At 50.1% G+C, this 22,168-nt stretch overlaps 1 protein-coding gene across 1 annotated transcript in view; it reads right to left on the reverse strand.

The window, feature by feature from the left end:
• Positions 1-1,253: 1,253 nt before the first annotated feature.
• Positions 1,254-22,168, reverse strand: part of LOC119951739 (GMP reductase 2) — a 33,245-nt gene continuing 12,330 nt past the window's right edge. The window contains exons 5-9 of the mRNA XM_038775048.1: positions 21,244-21,325; positions 17,677-17,783; positions 15,887-15,929; positions 14,851-15,010; positions 1,254-1,820 (exon numbers count right to left, since the gene is read on the reverse strand). Coding sequence (XP_038630976.1) covers positions 1,640-1,820; positions 14,851-15,010; positions 15,887-15,929; positions 17,677-17,783; positions 21,244-21,325 — 573 coding nt within the window. The 3' untranslated portion in view covers positions 1,254-1,639. The remainder of the gene's footprint in view (positions 1,821-14,850; positions 15,011-15,886; positions 15,930-17,676; positions 17,784-21,243; positions 21,326-22,168) is intronic.

Below are 22,168 nucleotides of genomic sequence, written 5' to 3' on the forward strand. Positions count from 1 at the left end.
GAGGTGACAACAGGTTCAAGAACTTTGGTGAGTAAAAGGGAGTTTGGCGGTAGGGGCGGTGAATTGCAAAGACAGTGGGTCAAGATAGATACAGAGTAAAGCTCCCTCTACACTGTCCCCATCAAACACTCCCAGGACAGGTACAGCACGGGTTAGATACAGAGTAAAGCTCCCTCTACACTGTCCCCATCAAACACTCCCAGGGCACGGACAGCACGGGGTTAGATACAGAGTAAAGTTCCCTCTACACTGTCCCCATCAAACATCCCCAGGACAGGGACAGCACGGGGTTAGATACAGAGTAAAGCTCCCTCTACCCTGTCCCCATCAAACACTCCCAGGACAGGTACAGCACGGGGTTAGATACAGAGTAAAGCTCCCTCTACTCTGTCCCCATCAAACACTCCCAGGACAGGGACAGCACGGGGTTAGATACAGAGTAAAGCTCCCTCTACACTGTCCCCATCAAACACTCGCATGACAGGTACAGCACGGGGTTAGATACAGAGTAAAGCTCCCTCTACACTGTCCCCATGAAACACTCCCAGGACAGGGACAGCACGGGGTTAGATACAGAGTAAAGCTCCCTCTACACTGTCCCCATCAAACACTCCCAGGACAGGGACAGCACGGGGTTAGATACAGAGTAAAGCTCCCTCTACACTGTCCCCATCAAACATTCCCAGGACAGGGACAGCACGGGGTTAGATACAGAGTAAAGCTCCCTCTACACTGTCCCCATCAAACACTCCCAGGTCAGGTACAGCACGGGGTTAGATACAGAGTAAAGCTCCCTCTACACTGTCCCCATCAAACACTCCCAGGACAGGTACAGCACGGGGTTAGATACAGAGTAAAGCTCCCTCAACACTGTCCCCATCAAACATTCCCAGGACAGGTACAGCACGGGGTTAGATACAGAGTAAAGCTCCCTCTACACTGTCCCCATCAAACACTCCCAGGACAGGTACTGCACGGGTTAGATACAGAGTAAAGCTCCCTCTACACTGTCCCCATCAAACACTCCCAGGACAGGTACAGCACGGGGTTAGATACAGAGTAAAGCTCCCTCTACATTGTTCCCATCAAACACTCCCAGGACAGGTACAGCACGGGGTTAGATACAGAGTAAAGCTCCCTCTACACTGTCCCCATCAAACACTCCCAGGACAGGTACAGCACGGGGTTAGATACAGAGTAAAGCTCCCTCTACACTGTCCCCATCAAACACTCCCAGGACAGGTACAGCACGGGGTTCGATACAGAGTAAAGCTCCCGCTACACTGTCCCCATCAAACACTCCCAGGACAGGTACAGCACGGGGTTAGATACAGAGTAAAGCTCCCTCTACACTGTCCCCATCAAACACTCCCAGGAGATTAAGATGACTATTGGATACAGAGCATTTTGCTATACTAGGGTCTCTTATGGTTCCCTTCCCATTCACTATACCTTGTCCCAGAGAGTCTGAATGGAGTCAGGGGGTGGTCCCTGGTGGTTAGAATGGTGCATGGAATGTAACTGAGTGGTGTGGCGGGGTGGAGGGGTTGGCGGCTGGGTGGCACTGTGAAGGGGTGAGACAAAGTTGGGATTAAAACCTGGACTGGACAAGTGGCTGGGGGATTGGCAGAGATGGGCTCTAGTTGAAAGTGTTGTTGAGCTGCTGCGTGACCCGGATGAAGGTGGTCCTCCGGCTGAGCTCCTTCAGCTTGGCAGCGCCCACGTAGGTGCAGGTGGAGCGCACGCCCCCCAGGATGTCCCGGATCGTGCCCTCCACGTCTCCTTTGAACTCCACTTCCACCGTCTTTCCTTCCGACGCCCTGCGGCGAGCGAGCGAACGAGGGAGAGAGGACATCGGAGAAGTAAAAGGAGAGAGAGGAGAGAGAGCAATGAGAGAATTATTTATTTATTTATTTTTTAAAATAATTTTAATTGAAAAGTTTTGTATTTATACAACAACATCGAACCATAATAAAATACCAACAATAATAATATCAATCATAAACATTTAGATTATAGAACAGTACAGCACAGAACAGGCCCTTCGGCCCTCGATGTTGTACCGAGCAATGATCACCCTACTCAAGTCAACGTATCCACTCTATACCAGTAACCCAACAACCCCCTCCCCCCAATTAACCTTATTTTTTAGGACACTAAGGGCAATTTAGCATAGCCAATCCACCTAACCCGCACATCTTTCGACTGTGGGAGGAAACCGGAGCACCCGGAGGAAACCCACGCACACACGGGGAGGACGTGCAGACTCCGCACAGACAGTGACCCAGCCGGGAATCGAACCTGGGACCCTGGAGCTGTGAAGCAGTTATGCTAACCACCATGCTACCGTGCTGCCCCCACCATGCTACAGTGCTGCCCCTCCTCAATGAACAACACAACATATTAACAACTTAAATTAACACAATGTTAAGTTACATAACCATACAGATAAAAAAATAGAAACTATAATAAGGAACACCCCCCCACCCCCCCCTCCCCGGGTTGCTGCTGCTATTGACCAAGATTCCTATCTTTGAGCCAGGAAGTCCAGAAAAGGCTGCCACCGTTTATAGAACCCTTGTATTGGTCCTCTCAGGGCAAATTTGACCCTCTCCAATTTTATAAATCCCGCTATGTCACTGATCCAGATCTCCACACTTGGGGGCCTTGCATCCTTCCACTGCAGCAAGATCCTCCGCCGGGCTACAAGGGACGCAAAGGCCAGGATACCGGCCTCTATCGCCTCCTGCACTCCCGGCTCTACCGCAACGTAAAGTAAGAGGGGATGGAGGCTAGGGCAGTTGCATGCTCCTCCTGTAGGATGTGGGTGGTGAGGGATACCACTGGTGTCCCACTACCTGCGGGAAGTGCACCCAACTTCAGCTCCTCAGAGACCGTGTTAAGGTACTGGAGCTGGAGCTGGATGAACTTCGGATCATCCAGGAGGCAGAGGGGGTCATAGAGAAGAGTTACAGGGAGGTAGCCACACCAAAGGTACTGGACAAGAGTAGCTGGGTTACAGTCAGGGGAAAGAAAACTAAGAGGCAGACAGTGCAGGGATCCCTCGTGGCCGTTCCCCTTCAAAACAAGTATACCGTTTTGGATGCTGTTGGGGGGGATGACCTACCAGGGGAAGGCCCCAGCGGCCAGGTCTCTGGCACTGAGTCTGGCTCTGGGGATCAGAAGGGAAGAGGGGAGCATAGAAAAGCAATAGTAATAGGAGATTCAATGGTTAGGGGAATAGATAGGAGATTCTGTGGTCGCGAGCGAGACTCCCGAAAGGTATGTTGCCTCCCGGGTGCCAGGGCCAGGGATGTCTCTGATCGTGTCTTCAGGATCCTGAAGGGGGAGGGTGAGCAGCCAGAAGTCGTGGTGCACATTGGTACCAACGATGTAGGTAGGAAAAAGGGTGTGGAGGTAATAAACAAATTTAGGGAGTTAGGCTGGAAGTTAAAGGCCAGGACAGACAGAGTTGTCATCTCTGGTTTGTTGCCGGTGCCACGTGATAGCGAGGCTAGGAATAGGGAGAGAGTGCAGTTGAACACGTGGCTGCAGGAATGGTGTAGGAGGGAGGGCTTCAGGTATTTGGATAATAGGAGCGCATTCTGGGGAAGGTGGGACCTGTACAAGCAGGACGGGTTGCATCTGAACCAGAGGGGCACCAATATCCTGGGGGGGGAGGTTTTTCTAGTACTCTTCGGGAGGGTTTAAACTAATTTGGCAGGGGAATGGGAACCGGATCTGTAGTCCAGCAACTAAGGTAGACGATAGTCAGGACGCCAAAGCACGTAGTGATGCAGTGGGGAAGGTAACAATGAGAAAGGAGAGTACTTGCAGGCAAGGAGATGGGTTGAAGTGTGTATACTTTAATGCAAGAAGCATCAGGAATAAGGTGGGTGAACTTAAGGCATGGATCTGTACTTGGGACTACGATGTGGTGGCCATCACGGAAACTTGGATAGAAGAGGGGCAGAAATGGTTGTTGGAGGTCCCTGGGTATAGATGTTTCAACAAGATTAGGGAGGATGGTAAAAGAGGTGGGGGGGGGGGTGGCATTGTTAATTAGAGATAGTATAACAGCTGCAGAAAGGCAGTTCGAGGGGGATCTGCCTACTGAGGTAATATGGGTTAAAGTTAGAAATAGGAAAGGAGCAGTCACCTTGTTGGGAGTTTTCTATAGGCCCCCCAATAGCAGCAGAGATGTGGAGGAACAGATTGGGAAACAGATTTTGGAAAGGTGCAGAAGTCACAGGGTAGTAGTCATGGGCGACTTCAACTTCCCAAACATTGAGTGGAAACTCTTTAGATCAAATAGTTTGGATGGGGTAGTGTTTGTGCAGTGTGTCCAGGAAGCTTTTCTAACACAATATGTAGATTGTCCACCCAGAGGGGAGGCCATATTGGATTTAGTACTTGGTAATGAACCAGGGCAGGTGATAGATTTGTTAGTGGGGGAGCATTTTGGAGGTAGTGACCACAATTCTGTGACTTTCACTTTAGTAATGGAGAGGGATAGGTGCGAGCAACAGGGCAAGGTTTATAATTGGGGGAAGGGTAAATACAATGCTGTCAGACAAGAATTGAAGTGCAGAAGTTGGGAACATAGGCTGTCAGGGAAGGACACAAGTGAAATGTGGAACTTGTTCAAGGAACAGGTACTGCGTGTCTTTGATATGTATGTCCCTGTCAGGCAGGGAAGAGATGGTCGAGTGAGGGAACCATGGTTGACAAGAGAGGTTGAATGTCTTGTTAAGAGGAAGAAGGAGACTTATGTAAGGCTGAAGAAACAAGGTTCAGACAGGGCGCTGGAGGGATACAAGATAGCCAGGAGGGAACTGAAGAAAGGGATTAGGAGAGCTAAGAGAGGGCATGAAAAATCTTTGGCGGGTAGGATCAAGGAAAACCCCAAGACCTTTTACACATATGTGAGAAATATGAGAATGACTAGAGCGAGGGTAGGTCCGATTAAGGACAGTAGCGGGAGATTGTGTATTGAGTCTGAAGAGATAGGAGAGGTCTTGAACAAGTATTTTTCTTCAGTATTTACAAACGAGAGGGGCCATATTGTTGGAGAGGACAGCGTGAAGCAGACTGATAAGCTTGAGGAGATACTTGTCAGGAAGGAAGATGTGTTGCGCGTTTTGAAAAACTTGAGGATAGACAAGTCCCCCGGGCCTGACGGGATATATCCAAGGATTCTATGGGAAGCAAGAAATGAAATTGCAGAGCCATTGGCAATGATCTTTTCGTCCTCGCTGTCAACAGGGGTGGTACCAGAGGATTGGAGAGTGGCGAATGTCGTGCCCCTGTTCAAAAAGGGAATAGGGATAACCCTGGGAATTACAGGCCAGTTAGTCTTACTTCGGTGGTAGGCAAAGTAATGGAAAGGGTACTGAGGGATAGGATTTCTGAGCATCTGGAAAGGCATTGCTTGATTAGGGATAGTCAGCACGGATTTGTGAGGGGTAGGTCTTGCCTTACAAGTCTTATTGAATTCTTTGAGGAGGTGACCAAGCATGTGGATGAAGGTAAAGCAGTGGATGTAGTGTACATGGATTTTAGTAAGGCATTTGATAAGGTTCCCCATGGTAGGCTTATGCAGAAAGTAAGGAGGCATGGGATAGTGGGAAATTTGGCCAGTTGGATAACAAACTGGCTAACCGATAGAAGACAGAGAGTGGTGGTGGATGGCAAATATTCAGCCTGGAGCCCAGTTATCAGTGGCGTACCGCAGGGATCAGTTCTGGGTCCTCTGCTGTTTGTGATTTTTATTAATGACTTGGATGAGGGAGTTGAAGGGTGGGTCAGTAAATTTGCAGATGATACGAAGATTGGTGGAGTTGTGGATAGTGAGGAGGGCTGTTGTCGGCTTCAAAGAGACATAGATAGAATGCAGAGCTGGGCTGAGAAGTGGCAGATGGAGTTTAACCCTGACAAGTGTGAGGTTGTCCATTTTGGAAGGACAAATCTGAATGCGGAATACAGGGTTAATGGTAGGGTTCTTGGCAATGTGGAGGAGCAGAGAGATCTTGGGGTCTATGTTCATAGTTCTTTGAAAGTTGCCACTCAAGTGGATAGAGCTGTGAAGAAGGCCTATGGTGTGCTAGCGTTCATTAGCAGAGGGATTGAATTTAAGAGCCGTGAGGTGATGATGCAGCTGTACAAAACCTTGGTCAGGCCACATTTGGAGTACTGTGTGCAGTTCTGGTCACCTCATTTTAGGAAGGATGTGGAAGCTTTGGAAAAGGTGCAAAGGAGATTTACCAGGATGTTGCCTGGAATGGAGAGTAGGTCATACGAGGAAAGGTTGAGGGAGCTAGGCCTTTTCTCATTAGAACGGAGAAGGATGAGGGGCGACTTGATAGAGGTTTATAAGATGATCAGGGGAATAGATAGAGTAGACAGTCAGAGACTTTTTCCCCGGGTGGAACACACCATTACAAGGGGACATAAATTTAAGATAAATGGTGGAAGATATAGAGGGGATGTCAGAGGTAGGTTCTTTACCCAGAGAGTAGTGGGGGCATGGAATGCACTGCCTGTGGTAGTAGTTGAGTCGGAAAAGTTAGGGACCTTCAAACGGCTATTGGATAGGTACTTGGATTAGGGTAGAATAATGGAGTGTAGGTTAACTTCTTAAGGGCAGCACGGTAGCATTGTGGATAGCACAATTGCTTCACAGCTCCAGGGTCCCAAGTTCGATTTCGACTTGGGTCACTGTCTGTGTGGAGTCTGCACATCCTCCCCGTGACTGCGTGGGTTTCCTCCGGGTACTCCGGTTTCCTCCCACAGTCCAAAGATGTGCAGGTTGGGTGGATTGGCCATGAAAAATTGTCCAAAATTCTATGATTAACATAGGACAAAAGTTCGGCGCAACATCGTGGGCCGAAGGGCCTGTTCTGTGCTGTATTTCTCTCTAAACTCCAAAAATCGCGAGTCCCCACCCTGGTTTGACCCTGGATCCAACCACCCTCGACACCGTCCCCGCCACCCCCTTCCAGAATTCTTCCAGTGCCGGGCATGCCCAGAACATATGGGCGTGGTTCGCTGGACTCCCCGAACACCTGTCCTCACCCCCAAAGAACCTACTCATCCTAGTCCCGGACATGTGGGCCCAGTGCAGCACCTTAAATTGGATGAGGCTAAGCCTCGCACATGAAGAGGAAGAATTGACTCTCTCCAAGGCATCCGCCCAAGTCCCGTCCTCTATCTGCTCCCCAAGTTCCTCCTCCCATTTAGCCTTCAGCTCCTCCACTGATGACTCCTCCACCTCCTGCATTACCTTATAGATGTCAGACACCTTCCCCTCTCCGACCCACACCCCCGAAAGCACTCTGTCCATCGCCCCCCCGCGAGATAAGCAAAGGGAATCCCTCTACCTGTCGCCTAGCAAACGCCTTTACCTGCAAGTATCTGAACATGTTCCCTTGGGGGAGCCCATATTTATCTTCCAGTTCCCCCAGGCCCGCAAACCTCCCGCCAATAAACAGGTCCCTCAATTTACTGATGCTCGCCCTTTGCCACCCCCTAAATCCCCCATCATTGTTCCCCGGGATGAACCGATGATTTCCACCCAATGGAGCCTCCATCGAGCCCCCTGTTTCCCCCCCTATGCCGTCTCCACTGTCGCCAGATTCTTAGGGTCGCCACCACCACCGGGCTCGTGGTATACCTCTTAGGAGAGAGCGGCAACGGCGCCGTTGCCAAGGCACCCAGGCTCGTACCTCATTTTGACGGACTGTACCCTCCCCGCCAACGATAATGGCAGCATGTCCCACCTCTTGAACTCCTCCTCCATCTGATCCACAAGCCTGGTGAAATTATGCTTGTGAAGAGTCCCCCAGTCCCTGGCAACCTGCACCCCCAGGTACCTAAAACTCTCCCCTGCCCGCCTAAGCGGGAGCCTACCAATTCCCTCCTCCTGGTCTCCAGGGTGCACCACAAACACCTCACTCTTGCCTAAATTTAGTTTATAGCCTGAAAAGGTCCCAAACTCAGCTAGCAGCTCCATCACACCCGGCATCCCTCCCACCGGGTCCGCCACATACAGTAACAGGTCGTCGGCATACAACGACACCCTATGTTCCTCCCACCTCGCACCAAACCTCTCCACTTCCCCGAATCCCTCAACGCCATTGCCAATGGCTCGATTGCCAATGCAAACAACAAGGGGGACAGGGGGCAACCCTGCCTGGTCCCTCGGTAAAGCCGGAAGTACTCCGGCCTCCTCCCATTCGTGGCCACACACGCCATCGGGGCCTCATATAGCAGCCTCACCCATCTAATAAACCCGTCACCAAATCCAAACCTCCCCAACACCTCCCATAAGTACCCCCACTCCACTCTATCGAAGGCCTTCTCCGCATCCAGAGCCATCACTATCTCAGCCTCCCCCTCAATCGTCGGCATCGTGGTGACATTCAACAATCTCCGCACATTCGTGTTCAGCTGCCTTCCCTTCACAAAACCTGTCTGGTCCTCGTGTACAACCCCTGGCACACAGTCCTCTATCCTGGTGGCCAGGATTTTTGCCAGCGCGTTGGCATCCACATTGAGGAGAGATATAGAACGATACAGCGCAGTACAGGCCCTTCGGCCCACGATGTTGCACCAACATGGGATGTCAAAAACTAAAGGCCATCTAACCTACACTATGCCATTATCATCCATATGCTTATCCAATAAACTTTTAAATGCCCTCAATGTTGGCGAGTGCACTACTGTTGCAGGTAGGGCATTCCACGGCCTCACCACTCTTTGCGTAAAAAACCTACCTCTGACCTCTGTCCTATATGTATTACCCCTCAATTTAAGGCTATGTCCCCTCGTGCTAGTCACCTCCATCCGCGGGAGAAGGCTCTCACTGTCCACCCTATCTAACCCTCTGATCATTTTGTATGCCTCTATTAAGTCACCTCTTAACCTTCTTCTCTCTAACGAAAACAATCTCAAGTCCATCAGCCTTTCCTCATAAGATTTTCCCTCCATACCAGGCAACATCCTGGTAAATCTCCTCTGCACCCGTTCCAAAGCTTCCACGTCCTTCCTATAATGAGGTGACCAGAACTGTACGCAATACTCCAAATGCGGCCGTATTGAATTTTGTACAACTGCAACATGACCTCATGGCTCCGGAACTCAATCCCTCTACCAATAAAGGCCAACACACCATAGGCCTTCTTCACAACCCTATCAACCTGGGTGGCAACTTTCAGGGATCTATGTACATGGACACCGAGATCCCTCTGCTCATCCACACTACCAAGAATTTTATCATTAGCCAAATATTCCGCATTCCTGTTATTCTTTCCAAAGTGAATCACCTCACACTTCTCCACATTAAACTCCATTTGCCACCTCTCAGCCCAGCTCTGCAGCTTATCTATGTCCCTCTGTAACCTGCAACATCCTTCCGCACTGTCTACAACTCCACCGACTTTAGTGTCGTCTGCAAATTTACTCATCCATCCTTCTGCGCCCTCCTCTAGGTCATTTATAAAAATGACAAACAGCAACGGTCCCAGAACTGATCCTTGTGGTACGCCACTCGTAACTGAACTCCATTCTGAGCATTTCCCATCAACCACCACTCTTTGTCTTCTTTCAACTAGCTCAATCCCCAGCCTCCGTATTTTCTGCAATAGCCGACCGTGGGGAACCTTATCAAACGCTTTACTGAAATCCATATACACCACGTCAACTGCTCTACCCTCGTCTACCTGTTCAGTCACCTTCTCAAAGAACTCGATAAGGTTTGTGAGGCATGACCTACACTTCACAAAACCATGCTGACTATCCCTAATCATATTATTCCTATCTAGATGATTATAAATCATATCTTTTATAATCCTCTCCAAGACTTTATCCACAACAGACGTGAGGCTCACCGGCCTATAGTTAACGGGGTTATCTCTACTCCCCTTCTTGAACAAAGGGACCACATTTGCTATCCTCCAGTCCTCTGGCACTATTCCTGTAGCCAATGATGACATAAAAATCAAAGCCAAAGGCTTAGCAATCTCTTCCCTGGCTTCCCAGAGAATCCTAGGATAAATCCCATCAGGCCCCGGGGACTTATCTATTTTCACCTTGTCCAGAATAGCCAACACTTCTTCCCTACGCACCTCAATGCCATCTATTCTAATAGCCTGGGTCTCAGCATTCTCCTCCACAACATTATCTTTTTCCTGAGTGAATACTGACGAAAAGCATTCATTTAGTATCTCGCTTATCTCCTCAGCCTCCACACACAACTTCCTACCACTGTCTTTGACTGGCCCTACTCTTACCCTAGTCATTCTTTTATTCCTGACATACCTATAGAAAGCTTTTGGGTTTTCCTTGATCCTACCTGCCAAAGACTTCTCATGTCCCCTCCTTGCCCGTCTTAGCTCTCTCTTTAGATCCTTCCTCGCTTCCCTGTAACTATCAAGCGCCCCTAATGAAACTTCACGCCTCATCTTCACATAGGCTTCCTTCTTCCTCTTAACAAGAGATTCCACTTCTTTGGTAAACCACGGTTCCCTCGCTCGACCCCTTCCTCCCTGCCTGACTGGTACGTACTGATCAAGAACATGCAATAGCTGTTCCTTGAACAAGCTCCACATATCCAGTGTGCCCAACCCTTGCAGCCTACTTCTCCAACCGGCACATCCTAAGTCATGTCTAATGGCATCATAATTGCCCTTCCCCCAGCTATAACTCTTGCCCTGCGGGGTATACTTATCCCTTTCCATCACTAATGTAAAGGTCACCGAATTGTGGTCACTGTCTCCAAAGTGCTCACCTACCTCCAGATCTAACACCTGGCCTGGTTCATTACCCAAAACCAAATCCAATATGGCCTCACCTCTTGTTGGCCTGTCAACATATTGTGTCAGGAAACCCTCCTGCACACATTGTACAAAGAATGACCCATCTAATGTACTCAAACTATATCTTTTCCAGTCAATATTTGGAAAGTTAAAGTCTCCCATAACAACTACCCTGTTACTTTCGCTCTTTTCCAGAATCATCTTCGCCATCCTTTCCTCTACATCCCTAGAACTATTAGGTGGCCTATAGAAAACTCCCAGCAGGGTGACCTCTCCTTCCCTGTTTCTAACCTCAGCCCATACTACCTCGGAAGAAGAGTCCCCATCTTGCATCCTTTCTACCACCGTAATACTGTCCTTGACTAGCAGCGCCACACCTCCCCCTCTTTTGCCCCCTTCTCTGACCTTACTAAAACACCTAAACCCCGGAACCTGCAACAACCATTCCTGTCCCTGCTCTATCCATGTCTCTGAAATGGCCACAACATCGAAGTCCCAGGTACCAACCCATGCTGCCAGTTCCCCTACCTTATTTTGTATACTCCTGGCATTGAAGTAGACACACTTCAAACCACCTACCTGAACACTGGCACCCTCCTGCGAAGCCAAATCTGTGCTCCTGACCTCTATACTCTCAATCTCCCGTACCCCAAAACTACAATCCAGGTTCCCATGCCCCAAATATGGGCCTGTATGAACCACACTGCTGGGGGTCCTTGTCCCTCTTTAAGATTAACAAAATCAACGCCCACGACATCGTCGGGGGCAAAGTCCCCCCTTCCCACGCTTCATTAAGTGTCCGCACCAGCAAGGGGCCCACTAGGTCTACAAACTTTTTATAAAATTCCACCGGGAACCCATCCGGCCCCGGCCCCTTTCCCTGACTGCATCTGCCCGATCCCCTTAACTAGCTCCTCCAGCTCAATCAGCGCACCCAACCCCTCCACCTGCTCCTGCTGCACCTTCGGGAAAGAAAGCCCATCGAGAAACGCACACACGGGGAGAACGTGCAGACTCCACAGTCACACGAGGGCGGAATTGAACCCGGATCCCTGGCGCTGTGAGGCAGCAGTACTAACCACTGTTCCGCCATTGGAGCAATTGAAACATGGAGTTCTGGGAACAGATTTGGGAGGTGAAAACATGCTCAAGGACTTTGTGGAGAGGAAGAGGGATGTCGGGATGGGATGGTAGCTTGCAAAGATGGAAGGATTTGGTGGCTCGGTGGGGGCACTTTGACAGCGAAATTGAAAGGGTGGGGTGGAGTTTTTGGAGTATCAACTAACATGCGGTGCGGCAGTAATAATAATTTTTATTGTCACAAGTAGGCTTACATTAACTCTGCAATGAAGTTACTGTGAGAATCCCCCAGTCGCCACATTCCGGCGCCTGTCCGGGTCACAGAGGGAGAATTCAGAATGTCCAATTCACCCAACAGCACGTCTTTCGGGGCTTGTGGGAGGAAACCGGAGCACCCGGAGGAAACCCACGCCGACACGGAGAGGATGTGCAGACTCCGCACAGACAGTGACCCAAACCGGGAATCGAACCTGGGACCCTGGAGCTATGAAGCCACAGTGCTAACCACTGTACTACAGGAGTGGCGCCGGCGGTGGCGGGGTAACCCCATTGCCACCCTGACCACTGGCAGAGGCACCGTCCTTCGAGGGAAAGGTTGCAGCGGTTCTGTTGGGTGCTTGGTCAACGCCGTCGGTGAACAGCTCACTCTGCCGCACTCTGGTCAGTCTGTCGGCTACATTTACCAGTCTGATGACTGTGGTTTGGATGTGGAGAGGACCTCTCCTCTTGTGGGAGAATCTGAAACTCGGGCGGGATCGATGTATAAAAATAAGGGGTCGCCCATTTAAAATGGAGCCGAAGCAAAATTTCTTCACTCAGAGGAAGGCGAGTCTCTGGAACTCTGCCTCAAAAGGAGATTTAAGCAGTCTCTGAATAAAGGGGGGGGGAAAGGTCATCAGGGAACGGGGGCGGTGGTAGGCAGGCTGCAGATTTGAGGTTACTATCAGATCAGCCATGGTCTTTTTACATGGCGGCGCAGGCTCGAGGGGCCGAATGGCCTGTACTCCAGCTCCTTGTTCATACGTTACCCTTCGAAGTGATTGGGGTGTCTTGGGCAGATTTGACTCGTGTCTCAATCTGAAATGGGTGACGTCTGTACTCATCTCAAGAGAGAAACGGCACTTCAGCATCAAGTGAAATGTGGGGGCGGCACGGTGGTGCAGTGGGTTAGCACTGCTGCCCACGGCACTGAGGACCCGGGTTCGATCCCGGCCCCGGGTCACTGTCCGTGTGGAGTTTGCACATTCCTCCCCGTGTCTGTTTCACCCCCACAACCCAAAGATGTGCAGGTTCGGTGAATTGGCCACGCTAAATTAAATTTGGGAAAAAAATAATAATCACAAAAAAAAATCAAGTGAAATGTGCCATTTTGTAATCACTGTCCTCTCTCATCGTTGGTCCTTGCACTCTAGTCCTCTTCCTCCACCAGATTTGTCCGGTTCTCTTTATGGATCCGTGTCCAGTCGTGGGCTACTTGGATTCCCAAGTAGCGGAATTTGGTCTGGGCCAGTTTAAATGGCAGTCCCTCCAGCTCTACCCCTCCCCTCTGTGGGTTCGCAGGGAAGATCCCACTCTTGCTCAAGTTAAGCTTGGGCGAGTGAGATCATTCATGAAATGAAATGAAATGAAAATCGCTTATTGTCACGAGCAGGCTTCAATGAAGTTACTGTGAAAAGCCCCTAGTCGCCACATTCCGGCGCCTGTCCGGACTGAACTGAACTGACTGAACTGATCTGATAATCCTCAACTCCATTTTCCCGCCTTATTCCCCATAAACCCTCCATTCCCTCGCGGATTAAAAGTCTGTCTGTCTCGGCCTTGAACATACTTAACGGCCCAGCCTCTCCAGCTCTCTGCGGGAAAGAATTCCACACATTCCCCACCCTCCGAGAGGGGAAATTCCTCCTCATCTCTGTCTGAAATGGGGGGCGGCCCCTTTACTCTGAGATTCTGCCCTCTGGTCCTAGACTCTCCCACAAGAGGAAACATCCTCTCAGCATCGACCCTGTCGAGCCGCCTGAGAATCCTGTCTGTCTCAATAAGGTCGCCTCTCATTCTGCTAAACTCCAATGAGGACAGGCCCCAACCTACTCAACCTCTCCTCGTAAGGAAATCCCTCCCTACCCGGGATCAACCGAGTGAACCTTCTCGGGACTGCCTCCAATGCCGGGATATCGTCCCTTAGACAAGGGGACCAAAACTGTTCACAGTACCATCTAGGAGAAGGGCAGCATGGGAACACCGTGACCTTTCCCACTCCTCTGCACCCTCTCCAGTGCAATCACATCCTTCCTATAGTGAGGTGACCAGAACTGCATACAGTACTCCAGCTGGGGTCTAACCAGTGTTTTCTACAGCTCCATCATAATCTCCCTGCTCTCGTATTCAATGCCACGGTTAATAAAGTGAAGCGAGGGCAGCACGGTGGCGCAGTGGTTAGCACTGCGGCCTCACGGCGTCGAGGTCCCAGGTTCGATCCCGGCTCTGGGTCACTCTCCGTGTGGAGTTTGCACATTCTCCCCGTGTTTGCGTGGGTTTTGACCCCACAATCCAAAGAGGTGCAGGGTAGATATGCAGGGTAGGTGGATTGGCCACGCTAAATTACCCCTTAATTGGAAAAAATAAATTGGGTATTCTAAATTTAGAATAAATAAATAAAGTGAAGCGGGGGTTTCAGCGATGCTAATGTCATTGATTGTCAAGGGGACGATGAGTTAGATTCTCTCTCGTTGGGAGATGGACGTTGCCTGGCACAAATTGTCACTTATTGGGCCAAGATGGTTAGATGCTGTATGTCCGAGAAGTGACTTGCGGGGCTGTGGAGTTGGGGGGGATGTCATTGGCTAATCTGACCCAAGCCTGTCGTACCCACCCAAGCCAGAAGTTACTGCCCCTCCCCTCCCGCTCCCGCTGCAGACCAGGACTGTGTCACCCTCCTCCCCCACCGGATAGTTACCTGTAATCGGCAACGCCCCCAGCATGTTTCTTCATCGCGGTCTCCGAGCTCATCCCATAAAACAGCTTGTACTTCTTGCCGCTCTTCTCGATGGTCTCGCCTCCGCACTGGGAGTGCCCCGACAACATCCCGCCCAGCATCACAAAGTCCGCACCAGCACCTTAGGGGAGAATTGGAGGGAAAAGGGAGAAATTAAGAGGATGGCGAGAGCAGTAGGCGAGGGGGCGAAGGCGAGATGCAGGGTGTATTCTACAGTGGGATGTATTTCTTGACCATTCCCCCAACCCCCACTGCCTGGTTAAGAAGGTGCTTGGCGGGCAGCACGGTGGTGCGGTGGGTTAGCATTGCAGCCTCACGGCGCTGAGGTCCCAGGTTCAATCCCGGCCCTGGGTCACCGTCCGTGTGGAGTTTGCACGTTCTCCCCGTGTTTGCGTGGATTTCGCCCCCACAACCCAAAGATGTGTAGGCTGGGTGGATTGGCCACACTAAATTGCCCCTTAATTGGAAAAAAAATGAATTGGGTACTCTAAATTTATAAAAAAGGTGCTTGGCAACTCGCTGACTTTAACCTGATGCTACATTCAGCAAAATCACGGTCAATGTGATCGTGGCCTCCAATGGGTCCCCTCCCACCCCACCCACCCCCGATATTCCCCACCACTCAGTGGGGAGGTCCTGATTCCAGGGAAAGTCTTCTCCACGTCCCGATTGATCCCTGGTTCAGTGCAGGCCATCCGGTAAGCGACGCCGCAACATCGTCACCTCCCCAGAGATTGCTGAGGCCTCCCCACCTGCTTCCAGCGTTGCGGATGGCACCTCGCTTGCCCCCCCCCCTACCTCAGGGCATTCCCTGGGGGTTGAAATGGTTCACGAGTCAGCGGGACGCTGATCCCCTCCGCACAGGCAGAGAGAGACGCCCGGGAACCCGAGAGAGCTGGCGCCGTGAGAGATAGCCCTGTGGAAAAGCTCAGTGGGCTGTGGGGGGGGAGGGAGAACATGAACACAAGGCGCATTTCAATCAAAGGCATGGGCTCACCAAAGGCTTTGGCCACGTCCCCAGGGCAGGTGCAGCCTCCGTCCTGCGGAGAGAGATTCCACCATAAATGCCAATAGTTAGAATTAGGCTGAGAATGATTCTTCAACACCTGGCTCCAATGGTACATGTGTCACTCCAACAGCAAGGAACGTTCCATAACATACACTCTTCAGAACATGTTTACAGACTGGAATCTAATCGAGGGGTGTGGGTGGTTTATATATAGAATAACAGATACCCGGGAGTGAGTTACAGACTGGAATCTAATCGAGGGGTGTGGGTAGTTTATATATAGAATAACAGATACCTGAGAGTGAGTTACAGACTGGAATCTAATCGAGGGGTTTGGGTGGTTTATATATAGAATAACAGATACCTGGGAGTGAGTTACAGACTGGAATCTAATCGAGGGGTTTGGGGGGTTTATATATAGAATAACAGATACCCGGGAGTGAGTTACAGACTAGAATCTAATCGAGGGGTTTGGGTGGTTTATATATAGAATAACAGATACCTGGGAGTGAGTTACAGACTGGAATCTAAACGAGGGGTTTGGGTGGTTTATATATAGAATTCCAGATACCCGGGAGTGAGTTACAGACTGGAATCTAATCGAGGGGTTTGGGTGGTTTATATATAGAATAACAGATACCCGGGAGTGAGTTACAGACTGGAATCTAATCGAGGGGTTCGGGTGGTTTATATATAGAATAACAGATACCCGGGAGTGAGTTACAGACTGGAATCCAATCAAGGGGTTCAGGTGGTTTATATATAGAATAACAGATACCTGGGAGTGAGTTACAGACTGGAATCTAATCGAGGGGTTTAGGTGGTTTATATATAGAATTCCAGATACCCGGGAGTGAGTTACAGACTGGAATCTAATCGAGGAGTTTGGGTGGTTTATATATAGAATAACAGATACCCGGGAGTGAGTTACAGACTGGAATCCAATCAAGGGGTTCAGGTGGTTTATATATAGAATAACAGATACCTGGGAGTGAGTTACAGACTGGAATCTAGTCGAGGCGTTTGGGTGGGTTATATATAGAATAACAGATACCCGGGAGTGAGTTACAGACTGGAATCCAATCGAGGGGTTTGGGTGGTTTATATATTTAACAGATACCTGGGAGTGAGTTACAGACTGGAATCTAATCGAGGGGTTTGGGTGGTTTATATATAGAATTCCAGATACCCGGGAGTGATTTACAGACTGGAATCCAATCAAGGGGTTCAGGTGGTTTATATATAGAATAACAGATACCTGGGAGTGAGTTACAGACTGGAATCTAATCGAGGGGTTTGGGTGGTTTATATATAGAATTCCAGATACCCGGGAGTGATTTACAGACTGGAATCCAATCAAGGGGTTCAGGTGGTTTATATATAGAATAACAGATACCTGGGAGTGAGTTACAGACTGGAATCTAATCGAGGGGTTTGGGTGGGTTATATATAGAATAACAGATACCCGGGAGTGAGTTACAGACTGGAATCTAATCGAGGAGTTTGGGTGGTTTATATATAGAATAACAGATACCCGGGAGTGAGTTACAGACTGGAATCTAATCGAGGGGTTTGGGGCTGCCAGTTTAATTTGTCCCTCAGTATGTTTGATATATTTTAATTGGTTGATCTGTTTTAACCAAAAATGGGGTGTGGAACCAGCATCAGCCAGGACAGAATGGAAGTGGAAGTGACTCAAGTCGGTGCGAGCTAATCTTGGGCTGACATGTTCTCTGAGAAGATGGTGAATGTGACACTGCATCCGTCTGCCTGCTCACCGACATAATGTGGCCTTTGAGGCCATGGGCTGCGTCCGCACACTCGATGACAGCACTCAGCTGCGGGTATCCCACCCCTGTCTTGATCCGGGTCGTGCACACAGAACCTATTGAGACAAGGGCACACCGTGACTAGAGTGGGAGGCAGCCAAGCTCTCATCTCACTGTAACATAACAGGCTCTGCAGCACAAGAGCACACACACAGACCGACACACACATACACATGCACAGACAGACACACACACAGACACATTCAGAAAACAGGCACATACACAGACACACAGACATACGTATGTACACGCAGACAGGGCAGCACGGTGGCACAGTGGGTTAGCCCTGTTGCCACACGGCGCCGAGGTCCCAGGTTCGATCCCGGCTCTGGGTCACTGTCCGTGTGGAGTTTGCACATTCTCCCCGTGTCTGCGTGGGTTTCACCCCCACAACCCAAAGATGTGCAGGGTTGGTGGATTGGCCACGCTAAATTGCCCCTTAATTGGAAAAAATGAATTGGGCACTCTAAAATTTATTTAAAAAAAAAAAAATGTACACGCAGACACACACATACACCAAGGCACAGACATACACAGCCTCACACAGACAGACAGATACAGATGCCCGCACACACACACTCACTCTCAAACAAGCACACACATAGACATCTACATCCATTTTTTAAAAATATAAATTTAGAGTCACCAATTCATTTTTTCCAATTAAGGAGCAATTTAGCGTGGCCAATCCACCTAGCCTGCACATCTTTTGGGTTTATGGGGGCGAAACCCACGCAAACACGGGGAGAATGTGCAAACTCCACATGGACAGTGACCCAGGGCCGGGATCGAATCTGGGACCTCAGCGCCGTGAGGCAGCAGTGCTAACCACTGCTCCACCGTGATGCCCCGACATCTACATACACGAGACACAAAGGTAGATACACATAGACACAGAAACAAAAGTCTGAGAACACACACTATCAAATTCAAAAGCAGCTTCTTCCCCGCTGCTACCAGATTCCTGAATGGCCCGCTTATGAACTGAATTGATCTCTCCATGCATCTTCCCTGTGTAGCACTACACTCCATATGCTTCATCCGATGTCTATGTACTTACATTGTGTATTTATTGTATGTCCTTTGTTTTCCATGTATGGAATGGTCTGTCTGGACTGTACGCAGAACAATACTTTTCACTGTACCTCAGTACACATGATAATAAATCCAAATGCAATCAAAGAAGCATTCGCACAAGGACAAACAAGAACACATGCATATACAGACACACTAACACACACACACAAAGATAGATGCACATAGACACAGAAACACACACATGGACATCCACAGTCAATGCCACTGAGAAATGTGTTGATAAATTATCTCCTCTGTTCTGTTTGTGAAAATGAGCCAAGTTTTGCTGTGGCTGATTGTTCATTCAGATCAGCCAGGTCCAGAGCTCTGAAAATCAGATCACTGTGGGAACAAGCTGCTCAAGAGTGGGAGAAAAACAACTCCAGTCTATAATTAACAAAAGGACCATTCACCATTCATCTCCAGAGTCTCATACAATCCTGGTACACCCCTCCCGTAAATCCCACAATCCTGATACACTCCTGCTGCACAGTCCCACAATCTTGGTACACCCTTCCCGTACAGTCCCACAATCCTGGTACACCCATTGTACAGTCCCATAATCTTGGTCCACCCACCCCTCCGTACAGTCCCACAATCCTGGTACGCTGCCGTCCTGTCCCACATTCCTGGTACACTCCTCCCGTACAGTCCCACAATCCTGGTACGCTCCAATACTGTCCCACAATCCTGGTACGCTCCCGTACAGTCCCACAATCCTGGTACACCCCTCCCGTACAGTCCCACAATCCTGGTACGCTCCCGTACAGTCCCACAATCCTGGTACGCTCCCGTACAGTCCCACAATCCTGGTACACCCCTCCCGTAGTCCCACAATCCTGGTACGCTCCAATACTGTCCCACAATCCTGGTACGCTCCCGTACAGTCCCACAATCCTGGTACACCCCTCCCGTACAGTCCCACAATCCTGGTACGCTCCCGTACAGTCCCACAATCCTGGTACGCTCCCGTACAGTCCCACAATCCTGGTACACCCCTCCCGTAGTCCCACAATCCTGGTACACCCCTCCCGTACAGTCCCACAATCCTGGTACGCTCCCGTACAGTCCCACAATCCTGGTACGCTCCCGTACAGTCCCACAATCCTGGTACGCTCCCGTACAGTCCCACAATCCTGGTACGCTCCCGTACAGTCCCACAATCCTGGTACGCTCCCGTACAGTCCCACAATCCTGGTACGCTCCCGTACAGTCCCACAATCCTGGTACGCTCCCGTACAGTCCCACAATCCTGGTACACCTCTTCCGCAAGTCCCACAATCCTGGTGCACCTCTTCCGTAAGTCCCAAAATCCTGGTACGATACCTCCCATAAATCACGCAATCCTGGTACACCCCTCCCGTCCAGTCCCGCACTCCTGGTACACTCCTCCCATACAGTGTCACAATCCTGATACACCCCTGCCGTACAGTCCCATAATCTTGGTACACCCATCCTGGACAGTACCACAATCCTGGTACACCCTCCCGTACAGTCCCACAATCCTGGTACACCCTCCCGTACAGTCCCACAATCCTGGTACACCTCTCCCATACTGTATCACAATCCTGGTACACCCCTCCCATACTGTATCACACTCCTGGTACACCCCTCCTATACTGTATCACACTCCTGGTATACCCCTCCCATACTGTATCACACTCCTGGTACACCCCTCCCATACTGTATCACACTCCTGGTACACCCCTCCCATACTGTATCACACTCCTGGTACACTCCTCCTATACTGTATCACAGTCCTGGTACACCCCTCCCATACTGTATCACACTCCTGGTACACCCCTCCTATACTGTATCACAGTCCTGGTACACCCCTCCCATACTGTATCACACTCCTGGTACACTCCTCCTATACTGTATCACAGTCCTGGTACACCCCTCCCATACTGTATCACACTCCTGGTACACCCCTCCCATACTGTATCACAGTCCTGATACACCCCTCCCATACTGTATCACACTCCTGGTACACTCCTCCTATACTGTATCACAGTCCTGGTACACCCCTCCCATACTGTATCACACTCCTGGTACACCCCTCCCATACTGTATCACAATCCTGGTACACCCCTCCCACATAGTCCCAAATTCCCAGTTCACCCCTCCCACAGAACCCCGCTATCCTGGTACACCCGTCCTAATTGGTACCACCAACCAGGGGCACCCCATCCACACTGAACCACAATCCTGGTGCGCCTGTCCCATGATGCACCACAAACATGGCACACCCCACCCATACTATACCACAAACCTGGTACACCCCTCCCATATTGCACTACAATCTTGGTACATCCCTCCCATATTGCACTACAATCTTGGTACATCCCTCCCATATTGTTACATAATCCTGGTTAACCCATCCCGTACAGTTCCACGATGCTCGTGTTCCAGCCCCTGTACATTCCCAATGCTAATTACCTGGTCCGATCCCCACTTTGATGATATCAGCTCCAGCCAGGATCAGCTCCTCCACCATCTCGCCCGTCACCACATTCCCAGCCTGCAGGAGACGAATTCCAAAGGACAGGTTACAACAGGTGAATTTAAAGTAAACCGGCAGAAAACTGGGACAGCGTGTGTGAAATAGCTTCCTTCCCGTTTATAATCAGGGACAGCGTGTGTGAAATAGCTTCCTTCCCGTTTATAATCAGGGACAGCGTGTGTGAAATAGCTTCCTTCCCGTTTATAATCAGGTCAGTGAGAACAGAAACAAACATCATCGGACAGAGAGACCAGCTTCAGTTACTGATAAGTGGCTTTATCTCCACTTTGATGATGATCCGTTTATACTGTCCCCATCACTCCCAGGACAGGGACAGCACGGGGTTAGATACAGAGTAAAGCTCCCTCTACACTGTCCCCATCAAACACTCCCAGGACAGATACAGCACGGGGTTAGATACAGAGTAAAGCTCCCTCTACATTGTCCCCATCAAACACTCCCAGGACAGGTACAGCACGGGGTTAGATACAGAGCAAAGCTCCCTCTACACTGTCCCCATCAAACACTCCCAGGACAGGTACAGCACGGGGTTAGATACAGAGTAAAGCTCCCTCTACACTGTCCCCATCAAACACTCCCAGGGCAGGGACAGCACGGGGTTAGATACAGAGTAAAGCTCCCTCTACCCTGTGCCCAACGATGTGCCTCAACCATATGTCAGTGGAACACCTCCTGCTGCACTGACAGCATAACCCTCCTGTTCCCAAACCAGCGGGCTTGTCTGTTTGAGGTGGTTTCATTCGTGAAGGCCTAGAACTCACTCGGTCGAGACGCTGCAGTCGCAAATGATACTCCAACTCTGACACCACGAGCTGAGCTCCGATTTGTGGACTGGACCAT

The sequence above is a fragment of the Scyliorhinus canicula genome, chromosome 17 (genome assembly GCF_902713615.1).
Source record: "Scyliorhinus canicula chromosome 17, sScyCan1.1, whole genome shotgun sequence".
Classification (NCBI taxonomy): domain Eukaryota; kingdom Metazoa; phylum Chordata; class Chondrichthyes; order Carcharhiniformes; family Scyliorhinidae; genus Scyliorhinus; species Scyliorhinus canicula.